Source organism: Oncorhynchus kisutch, linkage group LG14, assembly GCF_002021735.2.
Source record: "Oncorhynchus kisutch isolate 150728-3 linkage group LG14, Okis_V2, whole genome shotgun sequence".
In the NCBI taxonomy this organism is placed as follows: domain Eukaryota; kingdom Metazoa; phylum Chordata; class Actinopteri; order Salmoniformes; family Salmonidae; genus Oncorhynchus; species Oncorhynchus kisutch.
This window is the reverse complement of record NC_034187.2, coordinates 10283395-10303051: the sequence shown is the minus strand read 5'-3', so window position 1 is coordinate 10303051 and position 19657 is coordinate 10283395. Positions and strand designations below refer to the sequence as shown.

The window sequence follows — 19657 nt, the reverse complement described above, 5'->3', positions numbered from 1 at the left end:
AACAAAGGTGAATGTTTTCGTGTCTGTTCTCAATGAAGTGTAGGTATTGGACCATTGTAGCCTGCCTGTGAGACTGTATGAGTGACCTACTAATAGACCACTGCCATGCACCCTTTTGGTGGCGATCCGCGCTCACAATCCATGCAGAAAAGTAGCCTACAGTTTGTACACGAGAGAGAAAGAGAGGCATCGGGGGGAAGAACACTGAAGAACAGTAGGAACCCAGCTGCACACACACACACTATCTAATCCCGCCTGATTTGTGCCTAGTCAACTGCAGCTACGTGGCGTCTCAGGTATAGGACGTAGAGAGAGAGAGCTCCCGCGATACCGTACTGACCAGCGCAGACACGTCCTCGCCTCGGTTTCCACGTGGATGCTGTCCTTTGACCAAAACAGATGCCAGTTCGATTACTTTCAAAATACATCCTTCTTTCATTTTATTACTTTTATAATTCCTCCTCTACATGAGGATATTTATTATCTAAAGTTAACAAAGCTAGATATATGTAATCAGGGGCTCCATATAGCTTCCAACTCTCCTGTCTTGTCAGATCAGTGATTACTTTAAAGAAAGGGAGGAAGGAAGGATATATTTTTTTATTATTTGTCCGCGGCCCAGGCCTCTCGCGGCTGCGCAGTTTAGTGTAGATATTACCGGAGGGCGAGTGGGTTGGGCTGAAAGGTAGAATCTTCCGCTATGAAATCACAATCGGAATTGACAACAGGACGTTAGGATGCGTTTGTTTTTCTACTCATCAAACAGGCCAACAGGTAGGATATGAAAACATTGCGATGTACGATTGCAACAATTTAGCCCAATGCATCATAACTGATAGATTCCATTTTGAGTGAAAGATTGAAACTTTTGTAGCACCAGATGGGGTGAAATGTTGCAGCATTAGCATCACCATAGCTGTATGGGAATAATGGAAATGTTTTAAATCATTGCTATACGTTATGATGATTATTTCTCATAACCTACGGTTATTACACATTTGTTCCAGAATAACATTTCAACATGTTTTAATAAGTAAATTATCGGCCTAAATGTGATATACAACACGCCTACAATGTTCAATATCGGACCTGTCGAGCCTGAAGAATGATTGCGACATTGCTTGTTGCGCTTGCAGGTGCGTCGTTAGAGTCTGGCGCGGACATGCTGGTGACAGGTATGCTATCCCTGCTCCTGCTCGCACACCAGTGTGTGTCCGCGCCACAGGTGCCGGAGGACCAAAGGTAGGCCCTGACACACACACGCGCTCGCGCACGCACGTGCAATGAAAGTATAGAGTGGAGATAATTTGCCGTCAAGGTTTTAAAATTACCAGCTCAAAATCCAAACGGGTCAAAAGTGGATTTTCCAGCAGGGTGACTTTTCCAGTTCAATTTATGTTACGTTTTGTCGTGCTTTTGTTGTTTATATTTCTTGGTGAGCCTGTCAGACAACAGACTACACTGTATGTACTGTACCTGTATGTGAGTTTACATCACAACCGCCTCTGAGGTGTGACCGCGTGGTTGGTTGCTAGAAAAATTGTGGGCACTGAGCAGACAGTCAATGCCAGCTAGCCTTGTACATTACTGGTTCATTTATTTTTCAGGATATTTATCTAGACCTGTGATCAGAGCTAGAAATGTAGGCTATACTGTTGCACTGTCTTTCAGGTCATGTAGGAATAACAGAAACAGGAAGTATGATGTTAAGGAAACACTCAGGTGAGGCCACTGGATTACATCACAACATGTCCCTGGCTGGTAACAACAACAGAGAGAGATATGTGTCAGAGTTCAGAGGCAGCCTGTTTATGTATCACTTCAGGTGTAGGTCAAAGGGAAACTTTCCCTGCACTTAATACTAGCCATAAAACCAACACTGATCATTTCTGTTATCACCCTTCTCTCTGTCTCTGTCTCTCTCTCTCTGTCTCTCTCTCTCTGTCTCTCTCTCTGTCTCTCTCTCTCTCTCTCTCTCTGTCTCTCTCTCTCTCTCTCTCTCTCTCTCTCTCTCTCTCTCTCTCTGTCTCTCTCTCTCTCTCTCTCTCTCTCTCTCTCTCTCTCTCTCTCTCTCTCTCTCTCTCTCTCTCTCTCTCTCTCTCTCTCTCTCTCTCTCTCTCTCTCTGTCTCTGTCTCTCTCTCTCTCTCTCTGTCTCTCTCTCTCTCTCTCTCTCTCTCTCTGCCTCTCTCTCTGTCTCTGTCTCTCCCTCTGTCTCTCCCTCTGTCTCTCTCTCTCTCTCTGTCTCTCTCTCTCTGTCTCTCTCTCTCTGTCTCTCTCTCTCTGTCTGTCTCTGTCTCTGTCTCTGTCTCTGTCTCTGTCTCTGTCTCTGTCTCTGTCTCTGTCAATTCAATTCAATTCAAGGGCTTTATTGGCATGGGAAACATGTGTTAACATTGCCAAAGCAAGTGAGGTAGACAACATACAAAGTGAATATATAAAGTGAAAAACAACAAAAATGAACAGTAAACATTACACATACAGAAGTTTCAAAACAGTAAAGACATTACAAATGTCATATTATATATATATATACAGTGTTCTAACAATGTACAAATGGCTAAATAAGCATAAATATGGGTTGTATTTACAATGGTGTTTGTTCTTCACTGGTTGCCCTTTTCTCGTGGCAACAGGTCACAAATCTTGCTGCTGTGATGGCACACTGTGGAATTTCACCCAGTAGATATGGGAGTTTTTCAAAATTGGATTTGTTTTCGAATTCTTTGTGGATCTGTGTAATCTGAGGGAAATATGTCTCTCTAATATGGTCATACATTGGGCAGGAGGTTAGGAAGTGCAGCTCAGTTTCCACCTCATTTTGTGGGCAGTGAGCACATAGCCTGTCTTCTCTTGAGAGCCAAGTCTGCCTACGGCGGCCTTTCTCAATAGCAAGGCTATGCTCACTGAGTCTGTACATAGTCAAGGCTTTCCTTAGTTTTGGGTCAGTCACAGTGGTCAGGTATTCTGCCGCTGTGTACTCTCTGTGTAGGGCCAAATAGCATTCTAGTTTGCTCTGTTTTTTTTGTTAATTCTTTCCAATGTGTTAAGTAGTTATCTTTTTCTGTCTCTGTCTCTGTCTCTGTCTCTCTCTCTCTCTCTCTCTCTCTCTCTCTCTGTCTCTCTCTCTCTCTCCTTCTGTCTCTGTCTCTCTCTCTCTGTCTCTCTCTCTCTCTCTCTCTCTCTCTCTCTCTCTCTCCTTCTGTCTCTGTCTCTCTCTCTCTCTCTCTCTCTCTCTGTCTCTGTCTCTCTCTCTCTCTCTCTCTCTCTCTGTCTCTCTCTCTCTCTCTCTGTCTCTCTCTCTCTCTCTCTCTCTCTCTCTCTCTGTCTCTCTCTCTCTGTGCGTGTCTCTGTCTCTCTCTCTGTCTCACTCTCTCTGTGTGTGTCCCACAGAGTACAGTCAGTAGGAGCCCTTCCCCCTTTCACACTGGCCAATCCCTTCGGCTCTGGAGAGGAGGACCGCAGGTTAGTGGCATCTTTTACTTTAAAACCCTTTATTCCAGCTAGGGGCCAACTCTATTAAATACAGGGTTGAAGCAGGGAAAGAGAGCTAGTGGGTGTGCAGGGTTTTGCTCCAGCCCGTATTTAACCATTTTTTTAAAATGTCTTTATTTAACCAAGGCCTCTTTTCCTAGGGAGCCCTGCATGTACACAATCATACAAATGTGAAATATTGACAAATATAACGCAGTTATCAAATGACAAAATACTATCAGAAAAAACAAACCCATTCTTCAGGTAAAAGGCCATGAATCAGCCATCTGAATGTCCCTAGTGGTACCAAAACATAACATTGTTGAGAGTTCTGGAGATTATTCCACAAGTAAGGTGCAAAAAAAACTAAAAAGCAGATTTTTATAACTCAGTGGAGATGGAAGGGATGTGCAGAGTTATCCGTCCCTGAGACTGGGTCCTTCCCTTATACCGGGTCCGTCCCTGAGACCGGGTCCGTCCCTGAGACCGGGTCCGTCCCTGAGACCGGTTCCGTCCCTGAGACCGGTTCCGTCCCTGAGACCGGTTCCATCCCTGAGACCGGTTCCGTCCCTGAGACCGGGTCTGGTAGCTCGTACGTCTGTAGGTTAACAATGAAATAAGGTACGGCGAAAGCTTGTTCAAGAGGGCTTTATAAAGAAAAATAGTGCAATGATCTACGAGACTTTAAAGAGGGCCAGCCTTCTGATACAGAAAGCAGTGATGTGTACTGGACCTGGCACTTGTAATATAACTTGTAATAATGTTATGATAAACTGTCTATGGTTTCAATACTGTGGCAGCTGCATTCACAGACGATATCACCATTGTCTATAACCGGTATGAAATTTCGACTGAATGATTTGTTTTCTAACTGCTTTTTAACTAAATATATGATCTATTCCTAAACAGGAAGCCTGTTTTAATTCTTAACTAACTCATCAATATGCTTTTTGAAAGAGGGCTTTTTGTTATAAGCGGTGACATGATCATCGTGGGCACCATCCAATGTACATACAGAGCATTCAGAAAGTATTCAGACCCCTTGACTGGTTCCACATTTTGTTACGTTACAGCCTTATTATAAAATTGATTAAATAGTTTTTTTTCCCTCATCAATCTACACACAATAGCCCATAATGACATCACAATACCCCATAATGACATCACAATACCCCATAATGACATCACAATACCCCATAATAACATCACAATAGCCCATAATAACATCACAATAGCCCATAATAACATCACAATAGCCCATAATGACAAAGAAAAAACAGGTTTTTAGATTTTTTTGCAAATGTATAAAAAACGAAAAACTGAAATATCAAGTTGACATATGTATTCAGACCCTTTACTCAGTACTTTGTTGAAGCACCTTTTGCAGCGAATACAGCATCGATTCTTCTTGGGTATGACGCTACAAGCTTGTCACACCTGTATTTGGGCAGTTTCTCCCATTCTTCTCTGCAGATCATCTCAAGCTCTGTCATGTTGGATGGGAAGCGTTGCTGCACAGCAATTTTCAGGTCTCTCCAGAGATGTTAGATCGAGTTCAAGTAAGGGCTCTGGCTGGGCCACTCAAGGACATTCAGAGACTTTGCCGGTCGTTGTCCTGTTGGAAGGTTAACCTTCACCCCTCTGTACTCTCTGTACTTTGCACCGTTCATCTTTCCCAGGTCTCCCAGTCTCTGCTGCTGAAAACCATTCCCACAGCATGATGCTGCCACCATCATGCTTCACCAAAGGGTTGGCGCCAGGTTTCCTCCAGACGTGACGCTTGGCATTCAGGCCAAAGAGTTCAATCTTGGTTTCATCAGACCAGAGAATCATGTTTATTATGGTCTGAGAGTCCTTTTTGGCAAACTCCAAGCGTGCTGTTATGTGCCTTTTACTGAGGAGTGGCTTCCGTCTGGCCACTCTACCATAAAAGCCTGATTGTTGGAGTGTTGCAGAAATGGTTGTCCTTCTGGAAGGTTCTCCCATCTCCACAGAGGAACTCTGGAGCTCTGTCAGAGTGACCATCGGGTTCTTGGTCACCTCCCTGACCAAGGCCCTTCTCCCCCGATTGCTCAGTTTGGCCGGGCGGCCAGCTCTAGGAAGAGTCTTTTGTCTTTGTTTCCAAACTTCTTCCATTTAAGAATGATGGAGACCACTGTGTTCTTGGGGACCTTCAATGCTACAGACTTTTGTTGGTACCCTTCCCCAGGGGATCTTATATAGACAGGTGTGTGCCTTTCTTAATCATGTCCAATCAATTTAATTTACCAGTGGGTGGACTCCAATCAAGTTGTAGAAAGGATAATCAATGGAAACAGGAGACACCTGAGCTCAATTTTGAGTCATACGTATTACAAAGTGTCTGAATACTTATTTAAATAAGGTATTTCTTTTATTTTTTATTTTTAATACATTCACAAAATAATTCTTAAACATGTTTTCACTTTTTCATTGTGGGGTATTGTGTGTAGATTGATATGTATCAATTTTAGAATAAGGCTGTAACGTAACAAAATGTGGAAATACTTTCCAAATGCATAAATCATCAGATACATTTTTTTTATTATTTTTGGAAAATAACATATACTTAGTTTTACCTGCATTAAGTTGTAATTGCATTTTTTTTTTTAAAAGGGCAGTTCTGAAAGCCTTTTCAACCGAAGGGGCAACACGAATACCAGGTATCATCCACATACAAGTGGTTACAATTTCTTACAGGCAAATAATATTGTTTATATCGATAGTAAAAAGTACAGGGACCATAATTGATCCTTGTGGGACACCTTTAGTAATATCAAGGTAACCTGATGAAATATATTGTGTCCTGTCTGTCAGGTAGTTTTCAAACCAATTGCAGGCTGCCTGACCGAGGCCAATTTCAAACAGTCTACTAATTAGTAATGGGTGGTCAAACATTTCCGTTATTCACAGAGCCCACAGAGCTGTAGTGATACTAATGCTGGCAACATTGTATCCATCTGGTGCTACAAAAATCATTTTTAAAAAGTTGACTAAGTTTTACAAAAAAACACCTGGAAGCACCTGGATTATCATCAATAATGTTCTATGGACAGATGAGTCAAAACATTTTTACTTTTGGATGAGATGGGTCCCGCTATGTCTGGTGAAAACCAAACACTGCATTCCACAGTAAGAACCTTATACCAACCGTCAAGCATGGTGGTGGTAGTGTGATGGTTTGGGGATGTTTTGCGGTTTCAGGACCTGGACGATTTGCCTTGAAAGAAGGAACCATTAGGTCTGCTGTACAAGGTGGTGTCACAGTCAAAGTTCAGACCGAATTGAGATGTTGTGGCAGGACATGAAACAAACAGTTCATGCTTGAAAACCCACAAATCCCGCAGAGTTAAAGCTGTTCTACATGGAAGAGTGGGCCAAAATTCCCCCACGGCGATATGAGAGTCTGATCAACAACTACAGGAAGCAGTTTGGTTGGAGTCATTGGAGCTAAAGGTGGCACAACCAGTTATTCAGTGTAAGAGGGCAATTACTTTTTCACACAGGGGCATTGGGTGTAGCATAACTTTGTTTTTGATATAAATGAAGTAAGTATGTAATTGTTGTGTTATTTGTTCACTCAGGTTCCCTTTATCTAATATTAGGTTTTGGTCGAAGATCTGATAATATTCAGTATAGAGAGGATTATAAAGGAGGAAAATAAATTTTTACAGCACCGTATATTCTGGACTCTGACATCGCTCTGATCTGTATTGCTTGTGTATATATATATATATATCTAACAATATAAAACAAAAAATATCAGTATAGTATTACTGTACTGTTGGAGTGAGTATCATAAGCATTTCGCTGCACCTGCGTTAACATCTGCAAAATATGTGTAGGTCATGTGACCAATAACATTTGATTTTGATTGGATTATGCGACTCATCTATTTCTGGAAGAGAACCTCTGTATTCAGCGGTAGTTGGGATGAATTCCATCCTCACTGAAACAATCCCTTCACAGAGAGTTTGTTTGTAAAATCTTGATACAAATCTAGAGTAGATTACATTGGTACTTTCTGTACCGTGCTACCCAGTCAGGTGGGCCTGCGGTTGAACCTTCTAACCCTTGACCTCTAACCTCTGTGTATGTCAGGCTGCTGCAGAGCTACATCAAGGCCAACGTAAAGGAGGGACATGGAGGACCGGATAGCACCTGGGAACAAGGTAAAAACACACACACACACACACACACACACACACACAGAAAAAAAGAAAAGAAATCAGTGACATTAATGAATCATCTTCCTATTTCCTGCTGGTCAGAGGTGTTCTTCCTGTTCAGTCTCCATGACTATGACCGCAGCGGTCACATGGACGGCCTGGAGATAATGAAGCTGCTCTCTGAATACAACTCCCACAATGCACCTGGAGGACAGTCAGCAGAGACGGTGAGGTGTGTGTGTATATATAGAGAACATCTATAGAAAATCTCTTCAGTGTTGTAGTTAGGACATATATTGTACTGACTGACATAATTCTGTCCTGATCATAAAGTCAGTTGATGACCAGCTAGCTAGCATGACATAGTGTTAGAGGGGTTTGTATATCAGGATGCACATACATCATGTAGCCTGTACTGTTGTCTAAATATAAAGATTGGGTTACTGTAGGACTTACTGTTGCTCAGCGTAACTGAATATACACTGTGAAGCTGACTGTACAGTGTTGCACTTAGTTCATCTGCACCCTAGGTCAATGCTTGTGTGTGTGTTTTTCAGGTGGTGGCCATGGTAGACTTTCTCCTGCAGACTCAGGATCTAAACCAGGACGGTCTAATAGCTCCCCCTGAGCTTCTCTCTCCTCCCAAACTACAACAGCCAGACGCTAACTCCCAGGGTGCACCTGAACAGGAAGGGGGTGTAGATGTCAAAGAGGGAGTCAACGTTGAGGAACCAAAACAAGAGGCAGAGCAGGAAGAGGAAGCAGAGGAACGGCTCATTGAGGAAGACTCAAGGCCAGGAGATGGACAGTAAATTAAGACATGAACATTCTATACAGGAAAAGGCAAAAGGACCACATATCCCATAGGCCACTGCTGCTGATCATGAGCAACCAAGGCCTGCTCCTGTACTACATCAGGGGCAACCTGAGATGTAAACAATTATAATACGCAAACAGCACAACTATAATACTTCCGTCCAGAGAGTTGAGTCAGCCAATAGCAGGAGCCTGTTCACTGACATGCAGAGTTACCCAATCACAGCCTCTCATCCCCCTTTGAGGGTCTTGTTTCAGTTCAAAGCTGATGGATTGTCTGCTTTTTTGGTACAAAGTCAAGGTATGTCAGCCATATTGTTTATGCTGCTGTTACATTTCATCATTGCTCTTCTGAACAAGAAACTCAGGTTTGAAATGTGTTCTGTGCCAAAAGATACTATGCATTACACTGCTAAATAGCAGAAAAGGTATGGACAGAGTTAAGAAATGTGGAAAATCCCTGAAGCTCATGATTTGGCATCATTACTGCATTTGAGGGACATTGTTTTACTGGGAGCTCAGCTCAAGAACCTTGGTCCCTTATGCCACCTGCAAACTAAAACTTGAGTTGTACAAAGACTTGCTTCCCTGCACAGCCCCAATGCAGAGTAGCCCTCTTTCTCCGAGTTCCTTTCAAATCCATGAAGGGAATGAACAAATACACACATTGGGGAGAAGGGTCATCTACAATTTAGGTTAGGATGTTCTCTCATGTAATTAAAATACATTTTTGGAATTTAAGAAACAAATGAATATTTGGTTTACTGTATGTTTTCCTGAATTGAAGGTTTGTATATTTAAGACTAAACAAAATAAAGCTCAAATTAATGCTAACTTTCCTGTGTAGGTAGTGGTCTACCAACAGCCTGGTTTGTTTAAACAGGTAATGTCCACACACTTGTTACTCGGTGGAGGGATCCCTACACAAACATAATAAAATTTCAGCGCACAAATGTCAGCGAAGATAAGTGAAAGTCGTGGAGTCTGAGGTTTTAGGCTGGTATCTGTATAAGCACTGTGACGACTGCATGGCAGGGAGAAGAGGAGTTTAAGCCACTCAAACAAGGCCAGGACAATTCAGACCAAGTTAAACATATTGGTTGACTTTTATTTAATGCAACTCAGTACAATCATTCCAGAACACTTAATCAGAACAGCATTAAAGACAAAGCAATCACATAAAACAATCCCATCAGTATAAAACACACTTCCCTTGTAATCCAATGTAAAAACAAAATGTGCACAATGCCATCAGTGATCACATCGAATGAAAAAATAATGGTTTAAAAACATTTAAAGCATCATACATTTTTAAATTGATGTGATTGTTGTCAACTACAGGAAGAGGACTTTTAGCACAGCTTGTGACCAATCAAATAGGAAGCAAGATGGACCTCTACAGAGTCACCCACAGAGTCACCTACTGTAGCTTCCTCTCAATCTGCACAGGTACCTTTCACCCATCCTGCATTTTCAGATCAGTGGAGCTGACAGTGGATATGAGGGGAAGAAGCCACTACAGATTGAGACACCTGGAAGAACACATTGAACTATAGACGAAGCCATGGTTCACATATGCCCAGTTCCAAGTCAACCCCCTAGGCACTATTACACAACTCTCAGATCTGATGAGAATCAGGAACGGGTATGAGCTATACGGTAGGAGGACCTGTAGAAGCATCATGGTAGTAGCTCCGGCCTTTCCCCTCACAGGGTAGCATTTTCTAAACCAATTATTTGGAACTAAAGAGGTGCCTAGCGGGGTTAGGGGTTGACTGGGAATTAGAACCAGTGTCAAGGCCAGTGGAGAGGAGGACTGGTACACCTGCAGCAGTGTCTGAAATCACTTCCTGGTTACTGTTGTCATGGTTACACAGGGACACCAGCCACCATCTCAGACTCGATGCCACAGTGGTCCTTACCTCTCAGGATCTTAAAGAAACCTAGGAGACAGGACAGAAAAACACATTGTGTTGGAGTAGCCAAGAAGCACACAATCTTCCTTCAGAAATGATTCACCAATAGTTTGTCCAGAGTTGTTACAGAAGTCATGTAAGTGTCCCACCATTCTCTCCCCAGTCAGTGTTCCAGGAGTTGGCAGCCAGCCAGTAAGGAGTTCCCCCCTCCTCTCCCCAGCCCAGGACCTTAATGGCATGGCCTCCTACTGCACTGCCAGAGACATGCTGATACACACCTAGACCGAGAGAAAGTTGGGGTGCCAGAAAAACATTTCAATGCGAGAAGGAATTACATTTGTGTCAAATTGCCAACCCATCCTTTATGGGATTAATTGACAAACACACAATAATTCACTGTGGTAACTACATGATCATTCTTCCAGTGTTCACTGCATTGCACATCACATAAAGAGTGGAAACATTTATGTATAGATATTTACCTTAACAGTAAATAATGTTATCCAAACAATGACATTCCTAGAGCATTAAAAGCTACACTAGAGAGAAGAGGCATGTGTCCTCACCAGACTTATAGAGCAGGAAGTCTTCATAGACAGTGAAAGCTCCTTCTACAGGTCCATTCTTCAGGAGCTCAGTCATGATCTGCTGCTCTTCAGAGGGCAAACTGTACGAGCTCTTACCTAGGGTACAGGAGGGAGGGCTTAGTGTGTAGGGCCACAGGAGGGAGGGCTTAGTGTGTAGGGCCCCTAGGGTACAGGAGGGAGGGCTTAGTGTGTAGGGCCCCTAGGGTACAGGAGGGAGGGCTTAGTGTGTAAGTCCTAGGGTACAGGAGGGAGGGCTTAGTGTGTAGGGCCCCTAGGGTACAGGAGGGAGGGCTTAGTGTGTAGGGCCCCTAGGGTACAGGAGGGAGGGCTTAGTGTGTAAGTCCCCTAGGGTACAGGAGGGAGGGCTTAGTGTGTAGGGCCCCTAGGGTACAGGAGTGAGGGCTTAGTGTGTAAGGCCACAGGAGGGAGGGCTTAGTGTGTAGGGCCCCTAGGGTACAGGAGGGAGGGCTTAGTGTGTAAGTCCCCTAGGGTACAGGAGGGAGGGCTTAGTGTGTAAGTATTCTTGCTAAGTGGACATTCACATTGTGGTTGAATGTATTTACTTACCGAAGTGTTTGTCCTGCTTGTAGCCAGGTGTGTATCCAGTCTCACACTGGTTGGTACATTGTGGGGTGTCACCCTCCTCTCCTGTACAGGGGGGTCGTGTGCCGTTAACATGGTGCTCACAGGGAGGGATGGAGTAGGGCCTGCAACCTGACAGGAGAGACCAGAGAAAGAGGGAGAGTTATACAGGGAGGGAGAGAGCAGGGCCTGCATCCTGACAGAAGAGACCAGAGAAAGAGAGTAGGGTCTGACAGGAGAGACCAGAGAGAGAGAGTAGGGTCTGACAGGAGAGAGCGATAGAAACGGGGAGGGGGAGAGTAGGGTCTGACAGGAGATCACTACATACCAACATGAGAGTCGTAGAGTCCTCCAGTGACCAGTCCCTCTGTAGTCCAGAAGTCCCACGCAGCAGAAGGATAACCACCATTACAACTAGGAACACACACAGTAAGCAATGCTAACAACCTCCCGATGCCTTATATGCAGCCATGTCACAGAGCGGGTGAATGAGAACACACGTACCCCATGCCACAGCTGTCACAGCAGCTGAGCAGGTCTTCAGAGGAGATCTCTACGCTGACCTTGGCGTTGCTATGGATACACACACGGTCCGAGATGGCCTCCGCAGCGCCAAACGCCTGCAGAGGACCAAGCATGTCAAACACACTCAACGTCATGGTTCAGTCACAGGAGTATCCTCCAGGGTGACTCAGTCTGTTCTTACCCAGCAGCTGCCACAGGAGCCCTGGTCCCGGATCTCCTTCAGAGTGGGACAGTTGGGCCACTGCTGTCTAGGGTCAAAGGTGTCAGGCAGCTCCACATCCCCTGCATACTGCACCCTACAGAGGAGAGAAGACAGCCATTAACCCTACATAATACAACCTACCCTAAAGAAAACGGAGCGACACAAGAGAACAAAAGAACGAGAGCAAGTAACAGGAGACTGACTGAACGTGCCGTTACTGTGTGGTGCTCTTGGTAAAGTCAATCTGTAAAGCAGCCAAGGAAGAGTTAAGTTACATTAACAGATCAGTTCACTTCCTGCTTGAACACTTCCTGGGATGCAGCACAAATACATTCCCTCCATACAACAGTCTCACTCACATGGTGGGCAGTTTGGGTCCTTTAAGCAGGGTTCCACACAGTCTCTTAACGTAGCTGTAGTCCACATTATGGAAGTTGTGACCAGCCTTCCATGTAGTGTTGGCCTTGTTGATGTAGTCCACCATCTGGTGGGAGAGCGGAGGTAGGCGGGGCCGGGCCCAGCTGATTGACAGCCCAGACACCAGCGCCAAAAATATCACACGCCACATGACTTCCTGTAGGGACACAGCATCATGGGAACATGAGTTCAAAACACTAAAGGGTAAGGTAGTGTCATTTAGGACATTTGCAGTTGCTTGCCCAGTTTGCTTAAGTTAAGAACCACCCCCCCCCCCCCAAAAAATGTAGCTTTGTTTTAGGTAAAAACAAAGCCACATATAGACCTACCATACTGGCCCCAGGGAGTGGAGAGAGTCAGCCATGCAGGGACACAAACACTTCAGCACCACATCAAGAGGGCAGAGAGGAGAGCACTTCAGTGCAACTTGCTTGAATACAGCCTCAGGCATAGAAGGGCTAATGGATTTGGCTCAGGCCCACAGATCAATACCAGTGCAGACTGAAGGAGGTCTGCCTCAGATACTGCCAAGTCATTCTTGGTGTAGAATAACTTGTCGGCCACCGTTACACAGCCCTAACTGGTTCAGAGCAGAAAACTATAGTCTATGGCTACTTCAACCAGGAACCTGACAAACAGGAACGCAAATTAGGCCTAACGCACATTACGGCATGTGGTCGTGTGTGGTCACATCCAAATTCCCAAGAAATGGGCTGCACAATGGCGAAATCACATGACTGAATGTGTCAGCAGCAAGTAGCTTTACATAGAAAGTACCAGAACACATGACCGACTCCTTTTAACTCAGCAAAGACAACCAAAGCCCCACTTCCCTAAAGAAGACTGCCTCGACGCAGTAGAGGATCACTTCTCTAAAGCACTCATGTAGCCTGCCCGTAACATGGGGAGAGGAGAGATCATGTCAGCCCAACTGTCTGGTGCAGTGGAAGAGCAGGTTCTCAAACCCACAGGGGGAAGTTAAACGTTTCTCTGAAGGGACCTTTATTGTTCAGCAAAAAACAAAAATAAAATGACTCAACTCATGACAAGGACAAAAGTACGGTCTTCAGCACTCCATTATAACAGTCTAGGACCTTTGTGTATGATTTATGCAGCTAAGCGCAACACTACTTAAGGGTAGCTCAATCAGCAGAGGTCAACCGATTAATCAGGGAAGATTTTAAGTTCATAACAATCGTAAAATCGGTATTTTTGGACACCGATTTGGCCGATTTTTTTATTTTTTATTACACCTTTATTTAGTCTAACTAGGCAAGTCAGTTAAGAACACATTCTTATTTTCAATGACGTCCTAGGAACGGTGGGTTAACTGCCTCGTTCAGGGGCAGAATGACAGATTTTCACCTTGTCAGCTCGGGGGAACCAATCTTGCAACCTTATCTTGCAGCTGTACATAGTCTATTGGTAAATAGCCCACCCTTTTCACCTACCTCATCCCCATACTGTTTTTATTTATTTACTTTTCTGCTCTTCTGCACACCAATATCTCTACCTGTACATGACCATCTGATCTTTTATCACTCCAGTGTTAATCTGCAAAATTGTAATTATTTGCCTACCTCCTCATGCCTTTTGCACACATTGTATATAGACCCCCCCTTTGTTTTCTACTGTGTTATTGACTTGTTAATTGTTTCTCCATGTGTAACTCTTTGTTGTATGCTCACACTGCTATGCTTTATCTTGGCCAGGTCGCAGTTGCAAATGAGAACTTGTTCTCAACTAGCCTACCTGGTTAAATAAAGGTGAAATAAAAATAAAATAAAAACAAGTCCAAAGCTATAACCAACTGCCACCCCACAAGGAGACTGCATGTTACGCGAATTCAGTAAGCCAAGGTAAGTTGGTAGCTAGCATTAAACTTATCTTCTAAAAACAATAATCACTAGTTAACTACACATGGTTGATGATTTTACTAGTTTATCTAGCTTGTCCTGCATATAATCTGACTGAGCATACAATTATCTGACTGAGCGGTGGTAGGCAGCAGCAGGCCCGTTAGCATTCATTCAAACAGCACTTTAGTGCGTTTTACCAGCAGCTCTTCGTTGTGCGTCAAGCATTGTGCTGTTTATGACTTCAAGCCTATCAACTCCCGAGATGAGGCTGGTGTAACCGATGTGAAATGGCTAGCTAGTTAGCGGGGTGCACGCTAATAGCGTTTCAAACATCTCTCGCGCTGAGACTTGGAGTGGTTGTTCCTCTTGCTCTGCATGGGTAAAGCTGCTTCGAGGGTGGCTGTTGTCGTGTTCCTGGTTCGAGCCCAGTGTCGTGTCTTTGGCTATGCCAGATTAAGTGATAGGATTTTATAGGATTTTATAGAATAGCATGTCATTTCTCCGTAATTAATATTACCTGATTGAGCTAATCATGTAAATGTAATTAACTAGAGTCGGGGCGCCACAAAATAATATTTATAGAGCTGTTATCTTCAAATAAACTCTTAAAGACCTAGTAATATTTTACATCAACAGCAGTCAATATTAATTGTCACCTTAATTCAGTCTTATCTGAAAGTTGTAAATTATTGGTTATCTGCACAAACCCTGGCTAACAAGTTAAATCAGCAATACAAAAATTGGGTTTAATTATTTACTAAATACCTAACTAATCACATACACAGAATTAAATCATACCTTGATTACAAATGACGTCATAAAGGAAAACGTCCCTTGCGGGCGGAACAGATATGACAGCTGGTTACACAAAATAAAAGGGTCTGGGATTGCGTGAAAGCTGGAAGATTGAGGAACAAAGGGAGAAGCTGTGCTATCGTAAATACAGTATCTTATACATTCTAAATTAGCGCTCATTTGGAAAAGGAAAATGCAATAAATATTTACTCTGAGCTTCGGTAGGTTGGTGGTAGATGGAAGGCAGTGTTGCCAAACAGAGTCCTTTGAAGAATGTCTCTGGTGGTCAATTGGATACGTTGTGGTAATGTCGTTGTGGGGTAGACAGGATACTCTGTTCTATCCTAGCCTGCGTTTGCAGCTGCTGTTGCTAACTCAATGGCTAGGAGGTATCACTTCTGTAGTGAATAATGAGTTCAAAGTTCATACCATTCGCAACCAAAGCACACACTGAGGTTGGCTTAGTTCTGTAGTTGACATGTTAGTCCTTTTAATGCAGAGGCTGCAGACTTCACGTACTTGGAACAGGAGGTTATATTGTCGTCAAGGCTTTATATAGTGAGTGAGAAGGTTGTGTTTGAAAAGTTTTATAACCCATGTCCCTTCACAGGGGCAGGCCACTGATTGAGCAGAGCCCTAACCTTATGAAAACTCAAATCTCTCATTTGGAAGCTAAAATCACATTTTATCAGATCACGAATAATTTTATATTCAAACATTTAAATTGAACAATTCCATGTGAATCCGATAACTACAATGTGCAGACTTTCCACTGTAGAGTTTATGTCATCTTATCATTGAGAATGTCTGATGACAACCGAACTGACACCATATTCATTAAGTACCACCGCATGTGTTCAATCGGTCAAATTACCAGAATATAGTTAATTTCCCCCCACCTTCTGATGATCCCAGAATCTAATGTTAACCAATGGGTTTTCAAATGTCACATCAGTAGGGTAGAGAGAAAAGGGGGAAAATGTGTATGTAAGATGTGCCATGTAAGAAACGTTAGCTTTCTTACATGGCACATTGATAAGAGAATTATGTTCTCCAGGTACATCACCCAATTCAATTATATTACTCAGTCTGCAAACCAGAATTTTTAAGATCCTCGTTGAATGAAACAGATGGAGACCTAGCTAAATAGCCAAAAAGGTTTAATCACGGAACGTTCTGACATGCACAGTACAAAGATCTTCAATTTATAGTGACACACACTTCTACACAAACCATCAAATCTGCCCGCCAATAGAGATTAGGAGAGTGCCCTCCCCTAAGATAAGGAGAGACCTGGAACTGGGAAGTTCCAGCCAAGAAGTGTCCCAGCCAAGGTCAGCCCCGAATCTGGCTCAGACAGACAGTCTGTTATCAAAATACTAGACTCAACATTTTGGGAACAGTGTTTCTGACTAAGAACTACACAGTATCAGCAAACTACTCTCACATACATGCATTATAATAATCTAAATGATTCACATCAATTTCATACAGTCAAATGGTTTCAGACATGTAATATTATAATCATTTATTAAAACCCATTTCCTTATCACACATATTGCACTTTCTCCAAAACATTTGTCTTTGCATTATTTAAACATGTTTCATTATTTATTTGAGGCTAAATTGATTTTATTGATGTATTATATTAAGTTAAAATAAGTGTTCATTCAGTATTGTAGTAATTGTCATTTAAATCAGTTATTTTTTTCATTGTTGATTTTCTTTTTCTTTTCTTTTTTAAACGGCCGATTAATTGGTATCGGCTTTTTTTGGTCCTCCAATAATCGGTATTGAAAAATCATAATTGGTCGACCTCTACCCTTAAGTGATAATGCCCGAGAAGCCGGTGTTGAGGATATTAGCGCAGGTGTTAAGCCAGAGTCGAAGTCAGGCAAACCATGACAATACATCCAAACACCAGCTTCGAGGACATGATCTCTTTTATACAACGGGTCAACATTAAAATAGACATCTTCATTACCATTATTTTGATGAACTTATTCATACCATTTCATCCTTTCACAATTTAGTCCTTGACACAAATCTGTGGTTGCTACCCAAGCCAGTTGGTCGTTAATTCTATCAGTTCGGTTGCCAGAGACACGACCCAGTCGTTCAGTCTTAGTTCAGCATCTATGGTGGCGACCCAGTCATTCATTCAGAACGTTCCATTGCCATACTGGCTGGCAACATTCTTATCTTTTGCATGCTAGCCAGCCAACTACAGCTAACTTAACAGAATAGTAATCACATTTCCTTTAAGCGCTTCTCTAGTGACATTTATTTGGAACATCCATAACAATGAGTTAGAGGTGCGATTACACCTGGCACAGAAAATGTGCTCCCGCATCAGGACACGGTTGTTCAGAGGAGCTAGCCAACACAGCAAAACAAAAACTTCAAACTGAAACGACTACAAACTCTGCATTTCACTTTACATTTGTGTACATCCATAAAAATGCCAGCTGATTGATGATTTCAAACTGCCTGAGAAAAGCTGCCTTCCTGTCTCGTCCCGACACCTACGTTCATTACTGTGGGACAGCTGGAGATCAAATTTCAATATTGAAACAATGTTGCAAATGTCAGAGTATTATGCCGTGTTTACGTGGTAAGAGATTGAAACCAGACAGCAAACCGCATGCTGGTCATTTATGAACATTTTGGCCATGTTCTGTTATAATCTCCACCAGGCACAGCCAGAAGAGGACTGGCCACCCCACATAGCCTGGTTCCTCTAGGTTTTGGACTTTCTAGGGAGTTTTTCCTAGCCACCATGCTTCTACACCTGCATTGCTTGCTGTTTTAGGCTGGGTTTCTGTACAGCACTGAGATATCAGCTGATGTACGAAGGGCTATATAAATACATTTGATTTGATTTTATGCCAGAGAGTTGGTGAATGCGGTCCGCCGCCATGGTTAAAGTTAAACTATTTAAATTTTTGCCGTCTGAAGTAGCGTTGTTTTCTACCGGATGTTGATTTGCACTGAAAGCATACCGTCGTGTCTTCTTGCTTATGCGGTCTTGTACCATGTCGACAGGTATGACCGTTTCTGCGTCCCTCGTCTAAACGCAGCATTAGGCTGGGACTGGACATGGAAACACCCCAGGCCTTTCAGATCACTAGTCTTGCGATAGCGACAAGAGTAACTTTGAGCTACAATTACTAAGTGAGTCTGGCTTTCAATTTATTACCCAGATATCAGACCGGTTAGTGAAATCAGGATTTCAGTTACATACCAGCCCAGGCATGTTTGCATAATGTCGGGCACTTTTCAGAGCCCTTTCAACAGAAGATGCCTTTGAGAAATGTCTGAAGATTGTATGCAAATATGACTCGACTTCATAACATGTACACGCTTATGTCGAAAAAAAATTAACGATTTTTTTAAAAAAGAGCCCCTTAAAAGTAGGCCACACAAAACAAACACCGCCCGAACAAACCTGCTACATTTCAAACTAACGTTAACTAGAAGATTATTTAAGCTATTTTATCTGCTCGTCACAACCACATTTTTAACCAGGACATAAGTAACGTTACTCATTTAGCAAAGAAAGAAACATATTGTTAGCTGTAAATTGGTATTTGTACTGTACGGGTAGTCAGCTAGTCAGCCAGAAAGCTGGCTAAAACAGATACGGAGTTCCTCAAATACATCATGTTTCTAAGCGAAATGAAATTCAAAAAAAATAAAATAAAAACGTTACATTACCTGTTATCCGCTTGTCAGACGTGCCGAAGACTAGTTACAACACACTTGTTCCAGGTCCACTTCTCCTAAATCACCTGGAAAAGTGTTTTTCCGGAACCGTTCAGTTCTGACCTTTAAATCAGAGGAGAATCACGTGACCGGTCATGTGCCTGTGGCTTTGATCAAGGCCCTCCCTGGTGGATGCAGATTTCATTCGACTTGCTGAACGGCTTCATGTCTACTTAATAGACACAATACGCCTATTATGTGACTCATTTATTATAACAACAAGGATGATTGTTGGGGGGTTTATTCAGGTGAGATAAAAAAATGTGCACAATTTAAAACTGAATTTTTACCTAAGCTTATATGACACACTGTCCCGAACAGGCCCCTTGATGCGTGTGAAGGAGAAATGTAGGCCTATAGAATTTGCATTTGCAAACACACATTAGGCAATTACACATTTCAAGGATCATCAGCACACCAAAAAAAAAACGCATTTCAAGAACAACTCGTGACTGCAAAACAAGCGATGTCATCATATAAAGTAGCCGAGGACACGATGACGCATGCGTTTATCAAAAACCATCGACCAAATGG

General features: G+C 42.9%; 2 protein-coding genes across 4 annotated transcripts; one reads left to right on the top strand and one right to left on the bottom strand.

Moving 5' to 3' along the window:
- The first annotated feature begins 649 nt into the window (after nt 1-649).
- Nucleotides 650-9309, top strand: cgref1 (cell growth regulator with EF-hand domain 1). Of its 3 annotated transcripts, none has more exons than XM_020501589.2 (6): nt 650-774; nt 1137-1242; nt 3392-3463; nt 7592-7662; nt 7762-7886; nt 8217-9309. In XM_020501589.2, exons 1-6 carry the CDS (start codon nt 738-740, stop codon nt 8469-8471), a joined length of 666 nt encoding a protein of 221 aa, XP_020357178.1. In that variant the 5' UTR covers nt 650-737; the 3' UTR covers nt 8472-9309. The 3 variants fall into 3 exon arrangements, with proteins under 3 accessions (XP_020357178.1, XP_020357179.1, XP_031643632.1); XM_020501590.2 differs by having other exon boundaries at nt 664-774; nt 7762-7891; XM_031787772.1 differs by lacking the exons at nt 650-774; nt 1137-1242 and adding an exon at nt 1322-1722.
- A 248-nt stretch (nt 9310-9557) lies between these two features.
- On the bottom strand, nt 9558-19460 carry ctsba (cathepsin Ba). The gene is made up of 9 exons (XM_020501591.2): nt 19076-19460; nt 12647-12861; nt 12267-12381; nt 12065-12180; nt 11889-11974; nt 11546-11692; nt 10958-11074; nt 10541-10669; nt 9558-10418 (listed from the first exon to the last, which is right to left on the bottom strand). Exons 2-9 carry the CDS (start codon nt 12853-12855, stop codon nt 10345-10347), a joined length of 993 nt encoding a protein of 330 aa, XP_020357180.1. The 5' UTR covers nt 12856-12861; nt 19076-19460; the 3' UTR covers nt 9558-10344.
- Nucleotides 19461-19657: the final 197 nt, after the last annotated feature.